Genomic DNA, 16527 nt, shown 5'->3' on the forward strand with positions numbered 1-16527 from the left:
GATTCCCAGTCAGGCCTATCAATAACTAGGAATTCGTGCTGAGAATATTAGCTTGTTACAAATAGACAAAAGTAATGTTCTTTTGAAAGGACTTCAAAGAAGTCATGATCAGTGGCTAGTTTTAATCAAATAAATAATTATAATAATAGAATGACTTTCATTACAAGGAAAAGAAAAGGTCGGCTTTTTTTTTTTTTTTGATAACCAATATGTTTTGACTTGATGTAGTTTCAAAATTTTTTGCTGTATTCACTGAAAATGTAGGTTTTTGACAACCTTTTTTTTTTTTTTGACAATGTAGGTTTTTGACAACTTTTGAGACCGAAATGCATACAGTTGGTAATTGACTAGATTGATTGAGATTAATAATTCTAAGACAGCTTGGTTCGCCAACATGATAGGTATTTGGAACTCTGGACAGTCCTTCTGGTAAGATGTCTAGCCTGAAGTTGAAAATGGAAGCTAGAAAACAAAATAGCAGTGTTTATTACACATCCCCAGATTAAAATTTCAGTTATTTTTTTAAGGTATGTAAAATAATTTGTATGCAACAAATTTAACCCAAAATAAAAATTCTTGAGATATATTTTTGCACACATTTTACTATAACTAGTACACATGTCAAGTAATAATTGAATTAATTTTCAGAAATACTTGTGGTAATTCTTATGTGTAAGTGGTCTAATCAAATCACACATTAAAAAAATGTGCAAATTGTGTTAAATATGTGCAAGAGTGTGTGTCCATAGAATAACTTGCTAGAAAAATGTCAAGGAATATGGTAAAAGTACAACAAAATAAAAATATAATAAACCAACTCCGTTGATAAAAAAATGAATGATGTTAGTAAATTTTACAAATTGATGAGTAATTTTTAAACAAAAAAAAAATTATTTATTTATCAGATTATTGATCAGTAAATTTTTAAATAAGTAAATGTTTGATAATAAAATTAGTAGTAAAAATTAATATGTCCTGTTAGGACATACATTAATTATCAATGTTAAAAAATCTTTTATGAAAAATTGAAAAAATTGTCAAAAAAATTAGTTATTTTTTTTTAATTTTCTTATAAAATGTTTTCTAAATTAGTTTATTAATATATATCCTAAGAGAATTTTTTTTGAGATAATTATAATGTGCTACTAACTATACAGTTTGAATTCTTTCCCCCTAAACAAAGAAGCAATCTATACATAAAAAGTGTCAATTCAACTACAAAACTATGCGCCTGTTAGTAAAAACTAAAGCGAATACTAAGTATTTTAAACACACACACGGGAAATGAGAAAATGTTTTTTAAAGAAACTTACAGTGGTGTATATCTAAAAAGACCTAATGGGAAGAAAGTTTTTTAAAGAAACTTACATTAGTGTATATCTAAAAAGGCCTAACTCTTAGATACAGAGTACAGACTTTAAACCTCTTTTACTTACACTTATTTTCCAACATGGGATTAACCCACTATTATTTAACTTAAGCTCTAATTAAGCACGACTCAGATTCCCAGAAATTTCTTTTTACTTCTGTGATAATCTCTAAACATTCCAAGAATTAATAACTCGCCCCCCTCGTCCGCTACAGAAAGCCAGGATGGTTAGAGATGGGTCACTCCCACCCACTCATTCTCTCAATCATAACACACACATACCCCCACACACCCTTCCCCACTCTCTCTCTCTCTCTCTCTTCTCTCTCTCTCTCTCTCTCCCATAAATCCACAATCCACCTTTCCCATAAACCATCTTTTCTTCACATTACAAAAAAAAAAAAACCACTATCCCCACTCCTACAGTTCCACTTCACTTGTTTTTCCCGACCAGACTAGTCATCTCATATCCTTACCATTGAGATTTTTGTACACCTCTCTCTCTCTCTCTCTCTCTCTCTCTCTCTCTCCAAAATATTAAAAAAAAAAAAACATTTTCTTCTCTTTGTCTTTGTTCCCATTCCATCTTATTGATTGATCACAATCCTCCTCCTATATACTTGTTCACCTTTCTTCTTTCTCTCTTTATAGAAGAACTAAAGAATTCTCCTTGATCCAGCTATATAATTCACAATTTGAGCTCAAAAACTATGTCACTGGACATGATGGCATCCTCCGAACGTGTTTGTTATGTTCACTGCAACTTCTGCAACACCATTTTAGCGGTACAGCCCTCAATTCTCTCTCTTTCTTTATGTTTCTTTCTATTTTCTAATCCTTCCCAAACTAGCTTTCTTTTCCCACTACTGAATCCACCAAACCGAGCTCTCTGATTAGCTCGATTTATGATTATCATCAAAATGCTTTTTTTTTTTTGGGCTGCCTAGCTGACTAGCTATATTAGCTATAAAATCCAAACCCAGCTTAGAACAACTTGCAAGAATTTAGATGCAAGATGTGCTTTTGTAGTTTTTACATTGTATCCTAAGCTTTTAAAAGTTTCCATTTTTAGTAAAAATTTTCCATCCCAATTGAAAATCTTTCGTGGGTTTCTTGATTTACATGGAATTAACCAAAGATTCTTGTCTCATGTGTTATATTTTATGAGAAATTTGAACTGGGTTTTCCCTCAAAGCTTCCATATATGCATCAAGATTCCATTGCAAACAAGGAGAAATTCATGTACGGTTGAGACCGGGCTTAGATATGAGTTGGGATGTTAAGCCCAGAGTAGATGAAGAAACGCAATTTACAGTTCAGGTACTATGAAAATTTTTTGATGATCTTCTAGTTCTAGACCTCGCACTCCTGCAACACAAAGTTTGGTAGTGAAAGAAAAAAAAAAAATTCAACAGTGACAAGCGATTGCTGCCAGCTAAAGAAAGCGATCCCTATCATCTTCAAATATAAAGCATTTTGAAGCTATGACCAACTAGGGTTGCAGCTAGATATACGAAGATATATATCAACTTTAAGAGCTAGGTTGATATTAGGCTATTAGGGTTATCTTCTTCCCAATTCCAAAGTCACGGTAAAAGTCAAGGCGGAGGCTTTGAATTAGCTTTGCAGACCTCAACACAGTTTCATGCTACTCTACAATGAAAGAGTAGTCAATTACTGTTTCTAGGATAGTAATTACCCAGCTTTTATCACTGTTTCTCGTGATGCACTACTTCATTCATTGTATGATCTCTCTCTCTCTCTCTCTCTCTCTCTCTCTGGTATGCTATCTCCTGGAGGTGGGTGCTTCTGTTCCCACCTATACAACGCCAGCGAAGCATTATTATGATCAAAGATATCAAAGTTTTCGCATAGATTCATGTTCGCATTTTGCTTCTGGTGAAAAATGAGTACTTTGCTTTCTTTTCTACAAGAATTTTGTGGAGAGAGATAGAACTGTCAAAGAAAATCATAGCCATAGCAAATGCTTTTCTCTTTCATCATAGGATGCCTCTTTCAAACCACCCCTTTTATGCATCTCTCTCCTATGTAATGTATATCTCTCTCTCTTTTTGAAAAATAAAAGGAAAAAAAACTGTGATATTTCTTAAACACTGTAAAGAGCAGTAAATTAGTCTGTTTCATGATGATGTGGGTTAATGGTTGATGGCCTTTATGGTTTTCGTTCCAGTCACGTCGTTTTCATCTACCTCTCTCTGTAAATTTTGTTTTTGTTTTTGTTTTTTTTTAGTAGAAAAGTTATATTTTCTATTTTTCATAATCTTGCTTGCGGGTGTCAGTGAGCAGAAAAGTCAGGAGACGCACCGAAAGGAAAAGAGAGAGAGAGAAAGTCTGAGACTTTAAAATGAATGAAGGGCAAGAAGTCCTTATAGTTATCACCCATGTGAGGCCTGTTAGTTCTAGAGGTCAATGCTAATTAGCGCTGTGGCTGCCCTCTTTGCAGAGTGAATTCAAAACATTTTTCTTGCCCAGAAAAAAAATATTATTAAAAGATGAATGAAAGTGATATATAATCAAGTTGCTGAAATTTATGCATATCCATCCCTCCTCCTCCTCCTCCTCCTCTTCTTCTTCTTCTATATTTTTTAACATTTCCTTCTAGATTCATAGACTAGAAGGTGCGGTTTAGCTAGTTGTTGATCTGTAAGAATTTCTTTACTGCTTGTTCATTTTTTTTTTAAAAATCTTGGGAGCTTTATATGTCATAAATGGCTGAGGCTCCACATTCTTGACTTATTGGTGTAATGCTTTAGGTTTTGGGTTAGGGTTTAATACGGTGTGATGGTGTGTACTTCTGTTTGTAGAACATTTTGGGTTCCATATACTTTGGATGTGTGTGTGTGTGAGAAAGAGAAAGAGAGATAGTGAGAGCCAGCTGGGGGCTTCAAAGTTACACAAGACAAAAGTTCCAAAACATGGTTTTTTATCTCAGAAATGATTTTTTGTTTTTGTTTTGCAAAATGGGTATTGGCAGGTTAGTGTACCATGCAACAGTTTGTTCAACATGGTGACTGTAAGATGCGGACATTGTGCTAATTTGCTGTCAGTTAACATGGGAGCTACGGTTCAAGCAGCTCCTCCGCAAGATCCCCAGGTATATATGTTATCAAAATCCTTTGGAATCGTTTTTCTTGGAAATTGTTTTTTTATTGTTGAGTCACTCAACGGGTCTTGAAAACTATGATCTCACCCTCTACTTAAAAGAGAATGTGCCAGTTGAGTTAGAGCTTCTCTTGGAGATTGCTATGGGTGACTATATTTTATTCTCTCTGCCAAAATATTAGAATGTTTTTAGTACTTAATTTGCTAGTTAGTCTAAGAAAGGACTTAATTTCCTTTTGTATATAACTTAGTACTTTAAAATGCTCCAAGATTCCGATCAAGCTAAGTTGTAATTTTGACTAAAAAAATCATAGTCAAAGCTCTCCCTAAGCAAACAATAAGGGGAAAGATTTTGCTAGTGTAAATATGGTGGTCTAATTATTTCTCTTGTTGGAGCAGAAGCAGCACATAAGCTCTGATGACTGTGGGTCATCTTCCAAATGCAATAAGTTTTCTGCATTTGAGACTGTAGAGCATGAACAACCCAGAATGGCCCCCATTCGCCGTAAGTTTCTCTCTCTCTCTCTCTCTCTCTCTCTATATATATTCATTAATTAGTTTATACTAATGTGTATACATTTTTTTTATGAACTACGTACTAATGTGTATACATATATAGACATTCATAGGTATGAAACATATTTGTAGGAACATACTATAAGTAGTATAATACAATAAAGTTTAAATGTGTAACCAACTTCTTAGGCTTAATTAATGATGGCCACAAAAGCTTTGTACACAGTGTCTCTACCCAACTGGCAAAAGTACATAAGCAGGCAGAACCACTTCATCATCGAGGCCATGGGTCATATATTATAAGTTTAATAGTTTTGCAAATCTCTAAGTGCCCAAATTAAGCACATGATTTTAGTCTCTACTCATCCACAGACCCTCCAAAGATGGTGACTTTACCTAACTAATTTGACTCATCATTAATTCATAGCAGAGGTAGCCTAAGAACCTTCATTGTCTTATACAGTTCCAATTTTGTTTTCCCGAAGAACTCTAATAAATAGGCTACCTTTAGAGGTCTAGACTATGCGAATTTAATTCAGATTCAATAATACACCAGGACACAGCATGTGTTAACAGATGGAGCGTGATTGAGAAGTTGCACTAGGTGCCTAAAAAACAAAGGAGCAATGGACCACAGCATAGGTTAACAGATGGAATGTTAAGAGACCATGAAATTTTGGACTGCTTCCCAGTATATCTAAGATTATAGTCAGTCAATATTCAATGCTTAATAAAACTAATCATACACGTGTTCATTATGCAACAAATTCCCATGCCTATAATTGTATTCAAAGCATTGTACTTACAATTGATAAAAGCAATCTAAATTGTGTTTTAAATTTTTTTGTACATCACAGCCCCAGAGAAGAGACAACGGGTTCCTTCAGCATATAACAGGTTTATTAAGTAAGTAAAATGGTTTTTACTCTCTGTCTCTCTCTCAGACTAACTTGATTATGAGTGATGGTAGGAATTGGATTTGGTCTTGAAATTGAGAGATTAGTAACATGCATATACCTTGAGTTTGCATGTAACTTATTTGTTGCACTTTGCAGGGAGGAAATTCAAAGGATTAAGGCTAGTAATCCTGATATCAGCCACAGGGAAGCTTTTAGTACAGCTGCAAAGAATGTGAGTGGTGAATAAAAACCATTTAGATCGCTCTAATTTACTTGCTGCCTGACAAAATGAAATACAAATCCACTCTCAAAACCTTAACCATCTCAATGTTCACTTGGGATAGTTTAAATCTATTCGTTTATTTGACTTAAAGAATAATTTAGGTAAAGGTACATACACTGTGCCTAACAAAGAAAAATGAAGCTTCAAAAAACTGTTCAAAAGCTATCTTAAAAAACAAGTCCACTTATAAGCCTAGGCAAACAGATCTATTATATGTCGGGCTCTATAGTTTTTTCCTTTTTGTCTTTCTCTCTTTTTCCAGCCTTATAGTTCTATCTAAAGCCTTATACCATGGTGAAAAAGAGGCCATTATGTATTTAAAGAAATTCTTATCTTGACCTTTTGTTGCTCTAGCTAGCAAGTACAATCTTGTAAGTTAAGCAATATTCTACCACATTTTTAGGTACTTACTATTTCTGTCTTTAGGGTAAACAAATTAAGTAGTAAACTATAATGAATGCCGGTGGTTTTAAGTTATATCAGTGAACTCATACGGAATAGCCAAACAACCTAGCTTCATAGATGTCATAATGACTGTAAATAATGTATGTATCAAACTCTAAAGGTCACACTCACACTACAAGAATTAATAAATTGAGGGCAGAGGGGTGGTCCATCATTGTTATATTATGACCTATATAAGTTCCGCTACCTTAGGCAGTCATATTAATGGAAAACTTATATTAATTCTGTCTTCTTCTTCTTCTTTTCATTTTTTTTTTCCCTTAACACCAATTCTAGCAATGCAATATTCAACCTTTTTATTAATTCTAGGGTTCTTTTATCATAAGTTGGAAGTATATTACAAATATCATTATCGTAGGATTAATTACTATCTAAAACAATGAGGTAAGACTGTTTATCAATCACCTCTTCTAAACTTCATAAAACAAGAATGCTATGTACCTGACATCACTTATGTAGGATTAATCTATAAAATTCACTCCAATGAAAAAAGGCCAACAACCCTTGAATTTCATTATGGTGGTATTACACCCATTGGGAGCAATTTGCAAGAATTCATTGATAAAACAACACATATCATTGGCACCACTATAGATGATCGACAACTTGCTAATCTGGCTCAACTTGAATGGTTAGGTTTCGAGTGAGTGAGTGGTCGGTTGTGGCCTTCTAGTTATAGGCCTCGTTTGGTAGAGTAGTTTAACAACATGATTTCAGTTTTTAAACTACATTACATGCATTTCCACACACTTTTTCACCCATACGTATTTCAAAAAAAATACAAACAACATTGCTAGAACAAGGTTACCAAACGGCTCATATATTTTTCACAACGTAAACCTAACCCATTCGAATCATAAAGTACTTTGCCCTTTCAACATGAACCCCCCCCCCCTTCCCCTTAATCCCCCTTTCTCTCTTCTACTATTTCTTTTCCTGCTCATCTCTCTCTTGGATTCTCAGCCATCAACAAAGAGACACTAATGCAAACAAGCTCAAGAAGTCGAGCCAACCTTGTGGCCATACCCCTTGTCATCGACGACCTCAACAAGTCCCATCACTCTTCTCCCTACAAAATCTTCCAATCGATGACCTTGCCTTTATTTAAGGCCGAGTTGCTCTTCAATATCAATATTGCCTCTCTCTCTCTCTCTCTCTCTCTCTCTCACAGCATTTTTTTGTTTGTTTAATTTTTTTATTATTATAAAATTTAGAAATCATCAATACGGGAAGAGTAGAAAAATAATGAATTCATGGGTGATGAGTTAATAGATATACACTTACATCACATTTTATTTTTTTGGTTTGGTTTACCTTCAATACTTTTTTAACTGGACATGTTCTTTTGTTTTAAATATACAATGGCAAATGATAATAAGTTTTAATTTCCACATTTTATTTAGTTAGTGGATGATGTGACAGTCTCTCATTAAAAAAAAAAAAAGATTCATTTTTAAAAAGTACCGGAGGTAAACCAATTTTTTAATTTTTAATTTTATAAAAATACTGATAAGTGTTTTTTAGTTATCTAATCACGTGCTTTTACTAGAGTTTGGTATTATATTGATTGTATGGGTATTAGATTTTCTTGGATCATGTACTAGGGGGTAGGGTGGGGGGGATGGTGTAGTGGTATTTTTGAATATTACTTTTTGCATATTGCATTAAATTCTACCATATCATAGGTTTCGATGTCCTGATCTTTTTAAATAGGGGTAAAGACCATCTCAAAATATCACTTAATTTACAATATTTCCCTAAACTTTAAAACTAAGTAATCAACCCGCTAACATTACCCAAAAATTGCAAATAACCTCCCTTCGTTATTGATTTATATGAAATTAAATTATTTTACATCAGAGGGATTTCCAATTTTGAATGTTTAGGTTGTTTATGTGAATTAGAGTGTTTAAGACTGAAGTTAGGGCTCTTTAATAAGTTTATCTTTAGTTTAATAGAAATTAATAACGATTGGAGGTTATTTTCATTTTCAAATAAAGTTAATTTTTTGTTAATTGTTTAGTTTTAAGGTTTAAGAAGTGCATGGTAAATTGGGTGATAGTTTTAATAAATTTATCTTTAGTTTAATAGAAATTAATAACGATCGGAGATTATTTTCATTTTCAAATAAAGTTAATTTTTGGTTAATTTTTTAGTTTTAAGGTTTAAGAAGTGCATAATAAATTGGGTGATAGATTTTCATTTATTTTTTTTTGCTAAAATAAAATAAAAAGATAGCTTTTTTGTGGGGGGGGGGGTAATTTACCTAAAAATAAATAACCCCTTTACACAAATTTAAGGACCTGCTGCACCAAGATCACTAAATATTGATAACCTATAGTATAATGTTTATTAACATGAAGTCTTCTTTAATAAATATCACATGACAATCCATTGAACTCGCATAGCTCGTAGAGCTAGCGAGTAACTCTACTTGGAATTCGCATAATCTCAATGTTTCTATTTACTTGGAATTTGGAAAAATAAGATATCCGGATGATGCAGCACAATATTGTACATAGAATTTCTCTTAAACTTTATCAAGGAAAATTATCAAAATTGAATCAATTTAATGCTTAGATTAAATATTATAAATTTAAATGTGTATCTAATGTTCCGTTTTAAATGACGGAACACTTTGTACACGAGTGAAGAAAAAAAAATCTTAAATCACGAAATATAGAAGAATCCAAGTTGCTTTTCTTAATCATATATATACACAGTGATGGGACAAGCTTTGCTTCTCTTGCCATTTTGCTTGTTGGCTAAATCACATCTGGGGGTTAAAACTTAAAAAAATTACCTACGTGTGAGGTCAACAGTTCAAATTATGTGAGAAATTAGGGGGGACAAAAGGTTTATGTTAGATTTAATGCTCATATGATGTTGTTCAATGCATTAATAAAAGTAAGCTTGTGTTTTAGGTTTACCTGCACCTCTTATGATCGTTTGACTACATTGTACATTAGAAGGGTACATTTGTTTAACAATTAATGGGTATGATCCCTCATGATGTCACTGGTACTAATTTTAACCAAAGTTGGTAAAATTGGATCATACCCATTGATTTGTAGACATGATGATCAAGTCGAATACAATGAAGGCAGTGCCAAATGATTTATTGTATGGCATTTGTTTTCATAGAGGGACTAATAGCATGAGTAAATAAACCTTTTGCCAGTACTTCACTTGCTTTAAGATGTTCTTAAGTGCATCTTCTTGTTGAATACGCAATGAATATTCTTAGCAAGACCAAGACAAAGAGAAACTAGCCATATGAATATGATTGCTTGACGAAATTTACTTTGCTTTTTGTAAATTTCATGTATCTTTTTTTTCTTCAAATCATTACCAATGTTGTCACTTGTCACTACTCTATATTTATCATTTGCATTGGCATATACCACACTTAGTTTGTTCTATCAAAATTAGTTTTGATTTTGAACTTTGTCTCTGTTCTAGATCCCATTTAAAATGTTAAAAATATTACAGGTTGGACTTCACTTAAACTTAACATAGTCAAGCAACTCCTAATGTGATGACTGATAAAAATGCAATATATATATATATATATATAGGATTTTACTAACGTGTACCCTAAGGGCACACAATAATTTTCATTTTTGGAAAAAAAATTTTGGAAATCAAAAAAGTATTGACAACTTTTTCAATTTTCGAGAAATTTTTTTCAAAAATAGATACCTTAGAACATACATTAACCGGATCCATATATATATATATATATATATAATATGATGTTAAAGATGCTAAAAACTTTAATGTATTCTTTGCAGTGGGCACATTTTCCTCACATTCACTTTGGGCTAAAGCTGGATGGCAATAACAAGCAGGGAAAGTTGGACCAGGCATTAGCCGGAACAGATCAGGGAAGTCAAAAGTCTAATGGATTCTACTAAAGCCGAATGGTACCCTGTGAGTAGCATGCTAGTTCCTCTGTGCTATGTAACTACTGAAATTATTATGAGGTTGATGAAAGTCTCCTAACCAAACAGGATGCCCCTATTTGAACCTCCACCATCTTTATTATCGTGTGCTTTCCATTTCTAACTGTTTGGAAATGATGACTGCTATTCTTGTGATTGCATTTATTATCTTTGTACTTCATATCTTTTAAGCATACATTATATATCTCATCGAAGAATGTGCGCTTGTTTTTTTACCAACACAATTCTCTCTCTCTCTCTCTCTCTCTTCTAGCTAAAATGGCGATAATAACAAAACCCACATTTCAAAATGTGTTAAGATTTAAGCCATAGCTCTATGGATCATGGAACAAACACATACTTCTCCCAAAAAAAAAAACAAACACATAGGGTTACGTGGTCCTCAAAAGCTAAAATGGTGGTAATAACAAAACCCACATTTCAAAATGTGTTAAGAATTAAGCCATAACTCTATGGATCATGGAACAAACACATACTTCTAAAAAAAAAAAAAAAAACAAACACATAGGGTTACGTGGTCCTCAAAGTGAGAGAGAGAGAGAGAGAGAATGCAACATTAGTGCTACTGTGTATTACGCAGTATACAGACAAGGGACGTGTCCAAAAACGCCACGTGTCTAGCTCATGTCCCGTCCAATACTCGGAAGCTTTGTGAAGCAATATGAAGGGGATGATAGATAAAGTTCTTGCATTGCATGTGTTCACTCACCTGTCACGTTCACTGATCGATAGCAGAGATAAAATATTTTATAGTATATATATGAATATGATAAAAAAAGAAAGATAGATAACTAAATGATAGTGAAATTAAACACCGAATTTGAGGGCACGAGAAGCATGCAGAGTGACAGACATGGACGACGCAACCTTGGGATTTACGAAAACAACTTTTATTAAGGCTCAGGTTGGCCAACCAAACCAAACAAATATTCTTTGAAAGCCATCTACATATATCCATCACAATTCACAGATTGTTGACTAGTGCAATACCTTGTTGAATCAATCTGCTTTTTCAAAAGTTAGTATAAAGTAAAATATAGAGAGTAAAAACAAAAACAAAATGAAAAAAAAAGCTGTAGTTTAAGATGAAAACCTAGGTTCTACCCAACCAAAACAGTCGGTTGTTGTGTAAAACGTCAATCACTCTCTTACCAAAGGAAAAATAATAGTTAAACTATACAATATAATAGCCGCAAACTCTTAATTAATCATTAATGGGTCATTAACACTTTAATTGATTATACTAGTTGTCTTTTTCAAGTCTCAAATTATCAAACAAGTGCATCTCAAGCAACTTTGCATAACTAATAGCTAAGTCAGTAACGCTTTTAGTTTTACTTACTTCATTTCTCTCTCTCTCTCTCTCTCTCTTTCTTTTTCTTGAGGCAGAACTTTTTTTTACAGTTCCAATTGCCTAACAACTAACAAGACCCACAAACCAATGCATATTGCTTTTGTCATGCTGACGAGGTGAAAACCTAGTGACACAGTGGGTGATGGTTGTGAGCATTTTGTTCCGTTGATTTGAAGTAAAGTAAGTGTGTGTGTGATTCATTTGCAGGTTGACTGGTAAGTCGTGCATGGTATATCACCACCACTTGTACAGTTACCTTTTGTTGTATATATATACCCAAAGCAAAAGCATATGATAAAGTGGACAGAACTGTGATATGTGGCAACAAAAAACCCAATTGTGTTTTGCTAGCTAGCAGGAATCAACTTGGTATAGTAAAAATGGGTGTGAAATGATACCCAGAGAGAGAAAGAGATACGGTTCCATTTGTTATGTAATGGGGTTTTTTTTTTTTTTTTCCTTTTTTCTTTCTCGTTTCATTGTTTGCTGGGAAAAGGGTTGAGAGTACAGAATCTGAAACGTCAAATCATGTAGTTGGTAATTTGGATGTATGTGGTGGCTCTTTGTGAGTGGGTCATGTCTAAAAGATAGATGAATGATTTAACTTTCCCTAGCTTTTTATAAAAACAATAAATATGTCTGAATCGGACTGTCATGTCACATATACATATTACATGAGAGAAGGGGAGGCAAGAGACTCTGGCAATAGTAACAGAAACAGCAAGCAGAGAAAGACAGAGGTCAGTCTGGTTGTGATTTAACCCCCTTTTTTTCTTCTTTCTTGTTGAAGCCTAACATCAATGCAAGCTGGTTAGAGTGATACTTTCCCATAATTCCCACTCTCCACGCGTGTAAGAATATTTTGGTATTATATATTATGATGATCGATGATGATGATGGATAGATAAGGTGATAATACTACCCCACTCACCTGGCTCGCATAATTAGGGGCCGTGCAAATTGCATCCTCTTTCCAATCAATAAGTGAGGTTCTGAAACTCTGAGGGAGGCAAACATTTATTGAAATTTATTGTATACATTGTTCAGTCCTTTTTATATGAAAAAAAAATTAAAAATATTCAGAAAAATAAAAATAAACATCATGTCAAACCAAATTATCTTCTTCACTTTTTTTTTTTTAATTATTTTTTTAACTCTTATCTTTCATTTAATAGCTGCATCAATTAATTATGAAATTAGATAGAAAGGTTAAATTGAAAAAAGATATCAAATATTATGTATAAAGTTAAAATTTTAAACACCTGAAATGAAAATATCTTAAATTGAAGAGGGTGTTATGATTCTAGTGTTCCACATTACTTAAATATAAGTTTAAACATGTGTTTATAAGATTTTAAACACCCTCTCATTGCAAGCCAGTTTTTAAGAGTGAGTTCTACCATAAGTTTGTAACATTTGGTATCAGAGCCAACTATAGTTTCGAGTAATTGGACGTAACTTATTGAATATGGGATCAAATAAGTTGTGGCTTTGTAGTTGAATCCCGGAGAAGACGACCTAAAAGCTAGATTAAAATAACTGATAGGTGAGTGGAGTCATCAAAAGAGAAAAGGATACCATCGGGTTAGTGTTGCTAGTGTGAGCTGTCATGGATGTCGATTGTGGATTGCGTGGTCATATGTTATGATCCTAATGTCCCACATTACTTAAATATAAACTTAAACATGTGTTTATAAGCTCTTGAGTACCCTTCCCTTACAAGCCGGTTTTCAAGGGTAATTTCTACCCATGAGTTTGTAACAGCAGGTGGTACAAATCGTATAAGTGCAATCTAATCACTTTATTCAACCAAAAAAAAAAAGTGAAATTTAATCACTTTGAAAAAAATTGGTTGTTAATTTTTTTACTTTGTCTCTCTCAATCTAATCACTTTATTCAGCACAAAAAAAAAAAAAAAAAAAGTGCAATTTAATCATTTTGAAAAAACTTAGTTATTAATTTTTTACCCTATCTCTCTCAGATGAAATTTGGCTGTTAAGTTGTGGTACCTGTGTCAATAAAATCTTAATTTACAATAACTCATACATGTCTTCTTATAATTTTTTTTAAAGGCATATCTACTTATAGATGTGCATTTCTAGTAAATATGGTTCATCACTTAAATTATGTAAGGCGTAAATGCACTTTTAGTCCCTACATTTTGATTTTTTTCCATTTTAGTTCCTACATTTTCTTTTTACCACTTTTAGTCCCTACACCAATTAACGCGGGACATTTCATTCCTTGAAGCACCATTCCGTCACCAAACTAACGGGAAAACTGACGGATCAATAAAATAATAATAATAATTCATTGTAGCACTGACACATCAACATATAAATTAAAAAAATTAATTTATTAATTTTAACTAAATAAAAAAAATCAAAACAGAATTAAAAATCAAAATTCACATGAATTATGATTTAAAGATTAAGAAAAAAAAAACTTGTAGTAACTTTCTCAATTATTCTTAAATTTTCTTGTCAACCAAACACAAAATTATCAATAAACACTAAACTCAAACACAGTGCCAAACTCATTTTTCATTTTCCTAGATCTCTCTCTCCCTCTCCCTCTCAGGTCAAACTCCTCTCTTGGCTTTCTCTTATTTCTTTTTCTTTGACGGTCCTCTCCATCGAGTGCCTTAATGGTACTTCCACCGCTGACGAGTGGACTGGCGATTTTCTCCAGACCGGAGACATAGTCGAGGAGCTTCGAATCGGAAACTCGGGTCGGTCCAAATCGGCGTTCAAGAAAGGAAAAGGTGGAGTCCAGAAGACTTTGCACGAGTCGTTCAAGAAGAAAGAGACTTCGATTCTAGTCTAAGTTCGGAAAGGCGTGGACGAGTTCGCCGAGTTGCAAGCTTGCATTGTGCCTAATGACTCGGCCCTTTTGCCCTTAGGTCCATCTCTGAACCCAGCCCTTTCACCCTTCGGGTTCTCCCTCGACCAACAAAGAGCAAAGCAAGGGGCAGATCTTCAAGGTTTTAATAATGGATGCCATGGATTCTTGATCTAGAGAAAACGATGGGAGACATTTGAGTTTTTGGATTTGATGATTTTGTTTGGGTTTGAGAATTTTGGGGGTTTTGGTTTGTTTTTCCTGTGGGTATCTGACCCGATCTTTATCAACAATTCATTTTCTCTCTCTCACAATTCAACCAATCTAGATTTTTTGTATTTGTTTCCCAAGAAGATTTATGGGTTTGAAGGTTAAGGTTTACTTTGTTGGAGATTGGTCTGGTTGTTGGGTTTATGGGTTTGGTTGTTTTATTGGAGATTTGGGTTTGGTTCTTTGTTGGAGATTGATTTTATAGGAGATTTGTATTTTTGTGATTGTTGGGTTTTGTTCTCATTTGAAGATTGCTGTGTGTTTTGCATGTTTGGTTGCTAAGCAAATGCAAGAAAAGAAACAAAAATATTGATTTTTTAAATTTCTGGGCAAGGTTTACTGGGAAGAAAATGAAGAACATGATTAACGGGGAAGAACACATGTTTTTATTTTGGGCAAGGTTTGAACATGATTTTTTAATTCTGTTTTTATTTTTTTTATTTAGTTAAAATTAATAAATTAATTTTTAAATTTATATGTTGATGTGTCAGTGCTACAGTGAATTATTATTATTATTTTATTGATCCGTTAGTTTCCTCGTTGGTTTGGTGACAGAATGGTGCTTCAAGGACTTAAATGTCCCGCGTTAATTGATTTAGGGACTAAAAGCAGTAAAAATAAAATGTAGGGACTAAAAGTGCATTTACGCCATTATGTAACATGAAATGTTTCAAGTTGCTTATCATACATCTTTCATTCAATTAAATAAACATTTCAAAATTTCTTTAAACTTTTTTTTAGTATAAATTTTACTTTGAAAAGAATTTTAATTTTTTTGTAACTTTTAAATTAACTTGAAATTTTGTTCACCTATGTTTTCAGGTCAAACTGCTATTAGATTGCTTCTTCATAAGTGGATTCAAATGAATTATGATTGTTCACCAAATTTTGAAACCACATTTAAGGAATCAAGAGCTTTGTAGATTAGAAGTATTCCATGATCTTCTTATACAAAAAAAAAAAAAAAAAAAAAAAAAAAAAAAAACCTAGTTTCAAAACCTACATCTCCACTTATTATAAGGGGAAAATACCTATATTTAAGGTGATGTATTATCTAGCAAATAAGACTTAAAAAATCCTTGGATTTCCCTTTTTGCCCCCACTACATTTAGTTAAAATTTTTAAGATCTATAACCCTCTATACACTTCAACTGGGTCTTGCTGTACCTTTTTTTTTATCAAGAAATCATTAACCAGAAGTCTAGGACAAAATAAATGATATTCAATAAATTCAAATTACTGCCAGACATAGGCATTAATATCCATGGTTTTAAAAATTGAACTTGACAAAGGATTGACAAAAAAATAGATTGTTTTCTATTTTCTGGTCTGACCAGTGGTAAATAATTTAATTTATTTAAAAAATGATTCACCATTATTTAGTAATATAATTAAATAGAATAGATTTATATGGTTTATATTTTTCTTGTGATACCCCAAGA

General features: G+C 33.0%; 1 protein-coding gene across 2 annotated transcripts; it reads left to right on the plus strand.

Moving 5' to 3' along the window:
* The first annotated feature begins 1660 nt into the window (after positions 1-1660).
* LOC115982245 (putative axial regulator YABBY 2) lies at positions 1661-10835 on the plus strand. Of its 2 annotated transcripts, none has more exons than XM_031104790.1 (6): positions 1661-2154; positions 4365-4484; positions 4892-4997; positions 5866-5914; positions 6064-6139; positions 10450-10835. In XM_031104790.1, exons 1-6 carry the CDS (start codon positions 2080-2082, stop codon positions 10570-10572), a joined length of 549 nt encoding a protein of 182 aa, XP_030960650.1. In that variant the 5' UTR covers positions 1661-2079; the 3' UTR covers positions 10573-10835. The 2 variants fall into 2 exon arrangements, with proteins under 2 accessions (XP_030960650.1, XP_030960657.1); XM_031104797.1 differs by lacking the exon at positions 1661-2154 and adding an exon at positions 2175-2689.
* Positions 10836-16527: the final 5692 nt, after the last annotated feature.

The sequence above is a fragment of the Quercus lobata genome, chromosome 1, assembly GCF_001633185.2.
Source record: "Quercus lobata isolate SW786 chromosome 1, ValleyOak3.0 Primary Assembly, whole genome shotgun sequence".
Classification (NCBI taxonomy): domain Eukaryota; kingdom Viridiplantae; phylum Streptophyta; class Magnoliopsida; order Fagales; family Fagaceae; genus Quercus; species Quercus lobata.